This window comes from Lithobates pipiens, unplaced genomic scaffold (assembly GCF_037356315.1).
Source record: "Lithobates pipiens isolate NorthernLeopardFrog02 unplaced genomic scaffold, aLitPip1_a1.2 Scaffold_16, whole genome shotgun sequence".
In the NCBI taxonomy this organism is placed as follows: Eukaryota; Metazoa; Chordata; class Amphibia; order Anura; family Ranidae; genus Lithobates; species Lithobates pipiens.
The window spans coordinates 18282398-18294919 of NW_027507748.1; the positions used below are offsets into that span (position 1 = coordinate 18282398).

At 44.6% G+C, this 12522-nt stretch overlaps 1 protein-coding gene across 1 annotated transcript in view; it reads right to left on the bottom strand.

Annotated features, from left to right (window-relative positions):
- Positions 1–5790: 5790 nt before the first annotated feature.
- The window catches only part of LOC143981512 (uncharacterized), a 392182-nt gene continuing 385450 nt past the window's right edge, over positions 5791–12522 (bottom strand). Inside the window, exon 5 of the mRNA XM_077479381.1 lies at positions 5791–6042. Within this exon, the coding sequence (XP_077335507.1) occupies positions 5791–6042 (252 nt within the window). The remainder of the gene's footprint in view (positions 6043–12522) is intronic.

Sequence of the window (12522 nt, forward strand, 5' to 3'; positions counted from 1 at the left end):
ACCTCTGCGGTTTTGCGCTATAAACAAAAAAAAGACCAAAATTTTGAAAAAATATATATATTTTTTACTCTTTCTATAATAAATATTCTCCAAAAAATTAAAAAAGTCTTCATCTGTTTAGGCCAATATGTATTCTTCTACATATTTTTGTTTTAAAAAAAAAACGCAATAAGCGTATATTGATTGGTTTGCACAAAGTGAAAAGTTATATTGTCTACAAAATAAGGAATATATTTTATGGAGTTTTCCCCCCAAATTCTTTTTTTTACTAGTAATGGTGGTGATTTGAGCAGCTCCTATTATATTTGCTTGTGTGTATTTCACTTTGAGATTTACTCAGAAGATAGGACACAGCGCAGTTTTCTTTTTGCACATAGATATGTAAAACATTATGAAGAAGTGTTTAAACTCCAGTAATATACGGTCTCTCCATGCTCTGCACATGCTCAGTTGCTCTCCCATTTTCGGCAGTGCTGTAGAGTGTGTAGAAGCCGATCTCCTAACAGCCTTACAGAGGAACTGAACCCTCCTATCCTTTACAGCCAAGGAAGCTGCTTCTGTTTAAACTGCAACTGCCATGGTGCTGCCCATTTCATCAGTTATGATCACCAGACATTTGATGGTTTGACAGTTTGGTTGAGGATACAAACAAAAGGGACAGTTTGCATTTCCGGCATTCCAGGAATGTAACGGCTAGCTTACACTTGCTTTAAAACATGGCTTCGGACACACTTTGTTAAAGCTCTCTGAACGCCAGTCGAAGCTCCTGTCACTGAATAAAACGGTTACCTTACAGACCTGTTTGCACCTTGCTTTTGCTTGGTGCTGCGATGAGGCTTTGTTGGGGCTTCAAGCGAGCTTTGCCATAGACTTCTATGGAGGCTTTGAAACACCACTAAAGCGACATGGGGTATAATTTTTGAAGCAAAGCAAAAGCCAGGTGTAAATAGGACTGCAAGCTAACTATTTTATTTAGTGACTGGCGTTCAGAGAGCTTTAACAAAAGCGTGTCCAAAGCCTTGTGTTTGAAGCGAGTGTAAACAGCCATGAATTAGTGTTGAAGCCGAAGCAAGTTCACTCACCCTGTGATGACAAGCGGCAGCGGCAGCTTCCCCCTCAGTCTCTCCATGTCCTGGGATGCATCTCCTCTGCTGTATGCAGGACGGTTTTTAAGGCAGGGCAAAAGGGGCAGCTGCCCTGGGCCCTGTCATTGTTGTGGGACCCAAAGCAGCTGCCTCATACTTGCCAACTATCCTGGTTTAAATTCCCTCGTCTCTTGAGGTTTTAGTCCTGTGCTGTGTCCCAATATCTCAGTGTGAAGTGCTGCTACTAATGCTGCCCAGTTCTACCCTATTGTGTACAGATGACTCACCTGCAGACCCCGTGTTTACATGTACATTACCAGCATTCATATCTATATGTAAATAGTGGAGGCTGGTGGCATTGATATGTATATCATGCCCCCCTGAGGTCATATCCACAGTAATCTCTAGCAATCAATCAACAAGCAAAAATCATGTGGTGTAACCTCTAGCAACCAGTCAGTGAGCGGTAATATACACTGTAAACTCTGGCAGCCAATTGCAATAGCTGCTTGATCTGATTCAGTAAACTGATTTTTAGTCTAGCTGCTATTTATTGTATGTCTCAGGCAGGTAGAGAGCAAAATTGCATGGGCGGGAGAAAAGTTTTGCCCAGGGTCCAATCCATATTAAAGACAGTCCTGGCTGTATGTCTCCTCCTCATAGGCCAATAGGATGACCCACTTCCTGATTGGCCAGGAGGAGAATCAGTGTGATAATAGCGGATACTCATTCGCTATTGTCACACAACTGGGTGGGCTCAGTGTGCAATGCTCTGCATCTCAAGCTCACCCTTTTTTTGAAGCCCATTAGAGCTTCAGGCTCTAATCATGTGCTTCAAACCCCCCATTGAGGGGCACCACTGGATTCTCAACTCAGAAATTAACCTTCTATTGCTCTCAGGCGCCTCCAAATTTGTTTTAATTTGCTGCTGTGATCTGATTTCCTGTTGGAGGCTGGATACATTCATTCTCCATGGTCCCCCTGTCACCCTCTTGTCACTCTGGAGATGGATTATGGGGTGTGTAGGATGCATAGTGGTAAGTACATGACCACAGAGAACATGCACTGCTTGCTTGAAACAAATAGAAGCGAGGTGGTGGAAAAGGAGAAGTTCGGGAGCTCTTAAAGAATGTTACAAGGATTACATAACAAACAGATTACAGGGCCATTAAAGAGAACTATGGGGGGGGGGGGGGTTGGGCTTTTTAAAAGATTTATACTACTTACATAGGTGAATGCATTGTGGGAGTTTGGAATGCACTGTGGGATTTTTGGTGTGTCCTCTGTGTATTTTTATTGAAAACGCTAATAAACGCTAGTACAAAACGCTGTTAAAAGCACGTTTTTTCAACCAGCATTTTTTTCTGCCAGCAATCTGGTGTCCAGAAAAAGCTTTTGTTGAGCGTCAGTGTGCATGGAGCCTTATGGTCTTCAGTTTCTGATTTTTTGCTCCTTTGTTCCATTTAGACTCAAAAATCACAGCTGGGGGGTGTTTGTTGTGTTTGGATTTGGGCTTTAAATTCCCAAAAACTGAAAGTTGTACCCAAGGCTTAGCAGAACAAGAGATCGGTTATTACCAGAAAATATCATCTGTGCTCCACTCTGATTCAGTTTCACTTCACTGAGGCCCGACGTTCCTGGACTCTGTGCCTAAACTCCACCCACTGCCATTCAACTGTCCGATGAAATGTCCTGATTGGCCAGTCAGAGCTTGTGATAGAATGGCGGTAGGTGGAGCTTATTCCATAATATTCAGGATGGCCTCCAATGATGAAGTGACACCAAACCAGAGAGGAGCCCAGAAAATGTTCTCACAGGTAATAATCGTCATCGGCTCCGAGGAAGGACGTTCAATGCAAAGTGTAACCCGAAGTACAGGCGCCCCTCCCCCTCCTCCAGGATATGTAGTGGTGTTTGGAAGTTTAGTAAATTATTCAGTTCCCACAATCTGTGCTGGAGAGGCCGATGTAAGAAACACAAAAACTATAAAAGGAAATATTCTATATAATGGTTGTGTGTACAGCTTCTAATTTTATGGTCAGGAATATAAATTATTTTTTAATAAGATTTTAGTTTTTCCTGCCAGGTAAATGGGCAAACATTTTCAATAAAATGTGTCCTTATATTCAGCCTACCCGGTGGAGCTCTGGACTCCTTTTTCAAAGCTTTCAAGCCTCTTCTCTTTGCAAAAAAGTGTTCACACAATTCAGTCAGAGCAGACAATCCCCCCTCCCCCACTCTGTACAGAAATCCCGGAGTGCTCAGGGGATCCAGTGTCATGGTATAAAAAAATACAAAAAAAAATTTGTAATACAAAGATTTTATTAAAAAAAAAAAAAAAAAAACTTTAAAACCATATACTTTACAAAAAATATTATAAAGTTTTCATTTAAAGCTTTAGGACATGGAATACTTCACATATATACAAGTTAATAGTAGGAATTTAGAGACATTTTGGACAAAACATGTAAGCTGTACAATACAGGGAGAGGACGGTATAGATGGCCACATTGTGGTCGGAGGGTCTCTTGCAGCCCATCAGTCCTCGGTGTGTGGCGTGTCATTTAGGTGGTGGAATTCTTGTTTCAGCACCAGGCACTGGAGGATAGACTGCATTCTGAGACAGGACAGGTAAACTTCCATCCGGTGGAGTGAGAGAGGAGCACCGGAGTGGGCAATTGGGCAAGTGATCACTAATGTGGTGGGGAAGATTAGTGGGGGATTCATTTTAATTGCAAAAGCAAAGGGGCAGGGGCGTACCTGGAGCATTTGGCACCCGGGGCGGATCCTATATCTGGCACCCTCCCCATTAAAATAAAAAAAATGCCCCACTGTGCCCCCTGCATCCTTCAATTTCTCTTTGTCACTACTGCGTACCCTCGCTCCACAACTGCACCTCAGGACCCCTTTACATTACACAGGCACCCTGCAACTCTGGGCCCCTTTACATTACACAACACCCTGCAGCTCTGGGCCCCTTTAGATTACATAGCACCCTGCCCTTCTGGACCCCTTTACATTCCATAGCACCCTGAACCTCTGGACCCCTTTACATTACACAGCACCCTGCACCTCTGGACCCCTTTACATTACACAGCACCCTGCACCTTGGGACCCCTTTACATTACATAGCACCCTGCCCTCCTGGACCTCTTTACATTACATAGCACCCTGAACCTCTTGACCCCTTTACATTACACAACACCCTGCCCCTCTGGACCCTTTTACATTACACAACACCCTGCAGCTCTGGACCCCTTTACATTACACATCATCCTGTAGCTCTGGACCCCTTTACATTACACAGCACCCTGCACCTCTGGACCCCTTTACATTACACAACACCCTGCCCCTCTGGACCCCTTTACATTACACAAGACCCTGAACCTCTGGACCCCTTTACATTACACAACACCCTGCCCCTCTGGACCCCTTTACATTACACAAGACCCTGAACCTCTGGACCCCTTTACATTACACAACACCCTGCATCTCTTGACCCCTTTACATTACACAGCCCCCTGCGCCTCTTGGCCCCTTTACATTACACAACACCCTGATCCCCTGGACCCCTTTACATTACACAGCCCCCTGCAGCTCTGGACCCCCTGCATGTTACACAGACCCCCCCTTCAGTGCAGACCCCTCATTCAGTGTAGTCCCCATTCAGTGTAGCCCCCCATTCAGTGCAGCCCCCCTCTTCAGTGCAGCCCCCCTTCAGTGCAGCCCCCCTTCAGTGCAGCCCCCCTTCAGTGCAGCCCCCCTCTTCAGTGTAGCCCCCCCTCTTCAGTGTAGCCCCCCCTCTTCAGTGTAGCCCCCCCTCTTCAGTGATGCCCCCCCCTTTCAGTACCTCAGATCAGCGCGGCAGCACATGCTCAGCACTGGGAGGGGATCTGAGTCAGCAGATCCCCTCCCCCTGTTTACACATAAACAGAGAGGAGGGGGAGGTGGCTGCTCGGCTGTGCCTGCCTGTGTGACATCCGTGATCGCACAGACAGACAGCCCGCGGCCGTGAGAGGAAGGGATGGAAGGAGCACCTGTGTCACCCTGCACCCCCCTGCACCCCCTCCCCCTTGCATCACAACTCGATAGATAAGCTTGCCTTTCCTCTCCCTGCGCCTGTCACTGTGCTATCCCGAAGCGCTGTCACCGCTATAATCGCGGAGGGGGGTGCGGGCCTGACACCCCCCCAGTATGTAGTACCCGGGGCGGCCTGCACCCCCCGCCCCCTACTTAGTACGCCTCTGCAAAGGGGCCACCAACACCAATTGTGTGTATAATGTGGGGTGTTATTGCACTCACTGACACCACTGCTGGGGTATTGTGCTCCTAACTTCATCATTGTGAATTGAGATAACATTGCAAAAAATGCAGCAGTTTTTGGGCATTCAGGTTATAGCTGCTAACTTGATGCAATGCATGAAAAATATGCTGCTACGGTGCAGCCCTCTGGAAGTGTCAGGATCACACTTTAGTTCTAGTGTTCAAGTTGGTCATCACTAGTATAGAAGTATACAGCTTCACATTGTACACAGTGCAAGATTTATCTCATTTCTTCCAGTGCCTGAATCTGATGATATATTGGCTACAGGTCCGTCCGTGTCCTGCATAGACTTGTATGTGACAGAATCTCCAGTGAGGATAAAGGTGGCACTGGATGCATTCTGGGGCGACAGCGGGCAAAAACTAGTTATGTATGCTAGCCTCACACAGATCCATTCTGTATTAGGATAGCCTCGGGTTCTTCATTCTCAGGGACAGTTGGCACAGATCCATTCTGTATTAGGATAGCCTCGGGGTCTTCATTCTCGGGGACAGCGGGCACAGATCCATTCTGTATTAGGATAGCCTCAGGTTCATTATGCTCGGTGACAGCGGGCACGGATCCATTATGCTGTGGTACAGATGAATACAGCGCATCTTTTTGAGTTTTTGGGATCCGATTTCTGGAACATTTCTGAGCATATAAAGAAAAGGAGGACATGTCAGATGGTATAGGATACCCTCATAAAAATAAAATATTGTTGCTCTAACTCAATCTTCCACCATATGGTACCACTGCCAACACCCAGAAGCCAAATCCCTCAAGATCCTCCCATTTCCTCTTTCATGTAAGCCATTCTGTACGGTTATAACTCGATCTTCTCTGTGGTCTCTTCCTATCAGGTTCTCCTCATTGGCTGGTGGATGTCAGCAGTGGTACAGTACAATGGAAGCTTTAAAATGACACAATCACTTTGTACATACAGGTGACAGGGTCTCCCCTATACTCACCTTACAATCTTTCTATTCTCGAGAATACCGGGTACTACCAGGTATGGAGGAACACATGGCCTGCTCCCGTGTGATGGTGCCCAGGTCCAGCAGCCAATCACAAGGCCCAAGCACAATACCAGGGGAGCGAGGTCACCGATTCCTCTGGATTGCCCACATAGCTGATATCAGTGCCAGCTGCAGAGTAGTAAGGAGCTGTGAGAGGACACAGGTTGTTCTCCAGAGACTTGTAAATAATTGCAGGTAGTGTACATATTATACAACCCGAGGACAAACCTTTTATAACGAGTTAAGGAGTTTTACATTTAGCACATCCTAGGACTCCCCTCCACTAATGTGCTAAATGTAAAACTCCTTGACTTTAGCCTTCTTGACCAGATCATATGTTGTAGCAGTAGTACATGTTAGTAACCACTTCCCACCAGATGGACATCACAGGATGTTGAAATTCGGTTGTAATATCAGGATGTTGCTGCAGCTACAGGAATCATCCCAGTATTAGAGCTGCACGATTCTGGCCAAAATTAGAATCATGATTTTTTTTTTTTTGCTTAGATTAAAAAGATCACAATTTTCGCAAAGTAAAATCTTTCACGTTATAAAAAAGAAAAGAAAAAAAGAAATGGGCTAACTTTACTTTTTTTTTTAAATTCATTAAAAGTAATTTTTTCCCCAAAAAATGGACTTGAAAGCCTGCTGCGCAAATACAGTGTGACATCAAATATTGCAACAACCACCATTTTATTCTCTAGGGTGAAAAATAATAATAAATAATAATATATATAATGTTTGGGGTTCCAAGTAATTTAATTGTCTAGCAAAAAAAAAAAATAACTTAAAACCAACAAATGTCAGAAAAAGGTTTAGTGTTTAAGTGGATAAACTTTTTTCACTTACACAAAGTCTATTCCATTGACAAATTGTTACAATGTTTATATTTAAGTTCAACTGATAAAGAATGTTTTGATTCTTGGCGGACTGCCCAGTTTTTCTCTTCCTTTCTTTTGATGGCTTCAGAAGACAGAAAGAATTCTTTGCATAGAAAGAATTGGGAAACACTTTAGTTAAAATCATGATAACGATTCTTGACGATTAATTGTGCAGCTCTACCCAATATTGTTATTTTTCACCCAGGGATTGCCTTTTATGTAAAAGCCATTCTAGTGGCTAATTAGCCAATGAATTCCTTTTACAGGTGGCGGGAGGGGACACCACCCTCCAGAGCCTCTCGATCAGGGAACTCGGGATCCAATTTGGTGGTACCCTGTTTCCCCGAAAATAAGACCTAGCGTGATTGTCGGTGATGGCTGCAATATAAGCCCTACCCCCAAATAAGCCCTAGTTAAAGTCCTTGTAAGTCTTATTTTCAGGGTAGGGCTTATTTTCGGGGAAACTGGGTAAGGCTTATTTGGGGGGGGTAGGGTTTATATTGCAGCCATCACCGACAATCATGCTAGGTCTTATTTTCGTGGGAAACAGGGTACCGCTGGGTTATCATATAGCTGGCCATGGAAAAGATTGTCCTCAGCCATCTCCATGGTCCTGGGAGGCTGAAAGCAATGCCGTGATGTCACTTCTGGTTTTGGCAACATAAACACTGCCTTTTTTTGTTCTGGACAGCAGAAGATCAATTTTATTTATTTTTTGATCTCATGCTTTCCAGGGTAGAGGAGAGATCTGGGGTCTTCTATGAAGAGGACCTGTCATGCCTTATTTCCATCACAAGGAAGGTTTACATTTCTTGTAATAGGAACAAAAAAAATAAAAAAAAAATAAAACCAAACATTTTTAAAGGGCCCCTATCCCCTTGTGCAGAAGGAAACTCATACGCAAGTCACACATGCATATGTTAACAGTGTTTGCACAACACATGTGAGGACAGAGCCATACCCAGGGCCATGGATAAGGGGGGTACCAACTGTCCTCCTGCACAGGGCCCAGGTAGCAGGGTGAATGATGTGGGCAGGAGGGTGATCAGTGCAGTGGGGTGGAGGGGGTACAATTACTGGAACTAATACCCTGTAGGTCTCTCAGCAGCTACTGAAAATTTGCTTCTTTGTTGTCTTTCAGCTGCTGCAGAAAGAAGTATGCAGGGAAGTGATTCCAGTAATTGCCCCCTACCAACCAGCCTCTCTGTGCACCATACGTTTCCCCCTGTTGCCCAGCCCCCCCCCACATGTCTCCCTCCTACCCCAATATTGCTGCCAGCCATCCCTACTCTCTTTCCCACCAGCACACAACAGGATCCTTTAAGATGGAGAGTGGGGGGGGGGAAGGGTCCAGTAAATAGGTCATATTTACCAGCCCCTTCCTTTTACTGACTGAACACAATGAGCAGTCAGTACCAATCACTATCTGTGTTCATTCATAACTTGTCAGGGCTGGGCTCCTAGCAGCTTTCTTCTCTGTGCTCAGCTATCGGATAATTGTCAGCAGTCATTGATTCCTCATCAGCTGCTCGTCAGTCCCGCCTACAGCCAGCCCCTTCTAGCTATTTAAAAATGCCTTGTTCATTCCTTTCCTGCCTTCGCCAGGTTAACATATCTGCAGTTTTGCTGCTGTGTTCCTGTGAAAGGCTTTACCCTGCTGACGTCCCTTCTGGTTCCTGAGCCTGTTCTTCTGCCTCCAACTATGCTGATCTCTGGTTTCCTGATTACTGGCTTGTCAGACTATCTGCATTGGTTACCAATCCCTGGCTTATGTTTTGACCACTTTTACTGATCTGTACCATTTTTAACATTACATTAAAATGTGTGATTTTTACTGCATTTGTCTGATTCATGGTTCCTGACATAACTGAAGCATTGGCTGTACGGGGCCCTGTGTTGGGTTGTCTGTTTGGGGGGCCCCCTGGTTTCCAACAGCGGCCTTGGTCATACCTATGGAAGCGACTGGGTGTTGCCTCCATAAAAAGCGCACACACGTGCATATGTGATAAATGAACATAATCATACATGGCGCTAGAAATGCATCAGAAATCAAATAAAGCCACACAAATAAGTATACAAGTACCATATAGTCATTAAACTGTTTGTGCTTAAAATCTTCAGAACGAAACCGGTGCTCCACTAGAGCTCAATTCAAGTGCCCCACATGGATGTGCACTCACCCCGGGTGGGGACCAACTATTTGTAGTATGGTCACTTTGAAAACTTAATTTTTATACATTTTTTTAAAAATGAACTTTATAGATGGACTTACCCATTTATTTTTTTCCAGAGTTATTATGTTACTGTCATATTTCATATGGTTTGATTTTTCTCCCCCACCCATGTCCAATATGAGGATGCAGTTTTTAATTTAGCCACAAGATGGCATACACACACCATCTTGTGTCTAAAGTAAAAACTGCATCCTCATATTGGATATAGAGGGGGAGGAGAAAAAAAAAAGTAAAAAAAAAAAAAACCAATATGAAATGACACTATCATAATAACACTGGGAAAAAAATTAATAGATAATTCTGTAAATTAAAAGTAAAAAAAAAAAAAAAAAAAAAAAAATGTATAAAAATTTAATTTTTCAAGTGACCATACTAGAAATAGTTGGTGCACATCCACTAATTCCCAATTCAAGTGCCCCACATGGATGCACACCAACTATTTCTAGTATGGTCTAGCTTCTGCTGTTTCCAGCATCAGAATGGTGAGTGCTCAATACAGCCTCCAGTGGTGACACATAGACATGACAACACAATACATGGAAGGAGAGATTATCTCCCTTACCTTTCCTCGCAGCAGGGTGATAAGTTGAATTAGTCCTACAATTGGAACTGCTCACGTCTGGGGTAAGAATACCTTCTTCTGTATGGTATCTATAACCAGCTCCAGGTAACCTCCTTGATGGTTTTATGGAGAATCTTCCTAGGCTGAGAATCCAACCTAGAGATTTCAGATATCTACAGCTGAGATCAGACTCTGGTTTTAGACCTGAGACGGAATGATATATTCAAAGTAGATCTTCCAATAGGCTAGGACCTTTATGCCTTGAGCCTTTAACCTGGCTAAAGGAGGTGCCAGAATCTTTCAGAACACTTTTAGTGCTGTGGGTAAGCTGGATGGCAGTGCCACGATTGATAAAAAATAATTTTATATTTCAAACTGCAGAGATTTCTGGTAAGCGGGAAACTTTGGCACATGGAGATATGCAACTCCCCTCCTTGCAGGATGGACACAGCCGATCAAATTATGAAAGGATCGGATGTTCAAGTGCCGATTCAGATCTCGGAGATCTAGAATGGGTCTTACCTCTCTGCTTGGCTCTGGGACCTTAAAAGGTTTGAGCCAAAAACCCCTGTTCCACTAAGGGAATCTCTGAGATCACTGACTGGGATAACAGCTGATCCAGAGACCAGAGGCACTTCTCTTCTTTCTTTTTCCCTCTGGAACCTTAGGAGCATTCTTTGAGGAGACTGACACTCTTGCATAAAGACTGCCACATCAGCAGCCCCAAGGACCCCACAGGCAGCACCCAAACAGCACCCGAACCCTCAGATCGAAAGCCGACTGAGCCACCGGGCTCCTGAAACTCTAGGTGTAACCTAGAGGAAAAAAATAGCAAAAATCACTCTGCTCTTAACATTGTTCCTGCCAGACTTTGAGAATCAGAGGACCTTTTCCCTCATGCAAACGAGTGGGGGTGCTCCTTCATGAGAAGGCCTTAGCATTCTGCTTCATGGGCTCTCTGCCCCAAGATCCTGGTGCTGCCCCTGTGGAGACCTCCTAAAGGCAGATACCCCAGGCATTAGGAGAGGCTGCATGATTAAAGGAGAACTGTTTGAACCTCCTTTATGGGTAAAGAGAGCTTTACCCCTTTTGGATGTACTTATCCACTCTAAATAGTCATACCCCGGGAAGGGACACAGACTGGCTAAGGGTTTTCACCTGGTGCTTCGGCTGATCAATCTCAGCTATGGACCGCTGCAAAAATGCACTAGTCCAAGTATAAGCCATAGGGCTTAAACGATTGAGTCCTTCATAGCATCTGTGAGACACAGTGCGTCAAATACACCAGCCCCTTGCCGGGCCTGCTGATCAGGCACAACTTTCAGGTATCTCACAGCTGTTCCTTAACCCCATGGAGTCCACATTCCAATGCATTGGCGTGACTCAAAATACGCTCCACCACAATAGTGGAGCAGACGTTAAAGGGTTAATGGACTGAGCTACTCCAATTGCAGCCAGAACCGCAAAAGATATCTTGTCTTTAAAAGGAAAATTCAACCTTAACTTGCTGGATCCTTTAACATCAGTGCATTATCCACTGGACATGTGAGACTCTGCTCACTGAGGTGATTGCAGCATTAATAGCTGGAACCCCCATTTCTTTCATAGAAATGTTCCCATTCAGAATACATAAGATATGCATGAATAGGAAAAAATATCCCCAGGCGGGAGAGGTTCAAATGCACCCTATTAGAGGTAGATACCTCAGGAGCCTGTGGCAGGCAACAAAGGGGTTAAGTAAAGGAGTAGACAAGAACCTGACTTGTGCAGCTACTCCTTCCCTGTTAGGATCCTCTGAAGAGGAAAAATAAGTATCTTCCAATATTTGGGAAGATCTACCTGATCCCCAGCCTCCTGCACCTCAACAAAAGGTCCCAGAGGACTAGATAGGAATCTGCTATGTTTAGTCCTACTATGGAGAGACATCATAGCAATAATCTCTTAAATGGTAGAAGAAAAACCTGTTTGTATGAAATACACAGGGACAGAAGTGTTCTACCCTTGACGGCTTCATCTGACTGGCCGTATTTTTCTTTTTACATCTTGAAAACGCCCCCTTCCTGTTTAAAACAGGGAAGCAAATCTCCCGTGTGAGCGCCGGCATCATGGCGGGTGGCGGCGGGTAAATCCTCTGCTCGGCGACTTGCCCAAAAAAAGTTTTTCCTTTTTTTAAAGAAAAAGAGGCAGCTGGCTGGCATTCAAATAGATCAAAACCACCAATCTGGGGGCACAGGAAGTGATCAGACCCCCCTTCATACGCGGTCTGAGCTGGCTTGAACAGAGAGGAGAGTGGAGCTTCTGCTGTTTCCAGCGTCAGAATGGTGAGTGCTCAATACAGCCTCCAGTGGTGACACATAGACATGACAACACAATACATGGAAGGAGAGATTATCTCCCCTACCTTTCCTTGCAGCAGGGGTTGTCAGAGATAAAAAAAA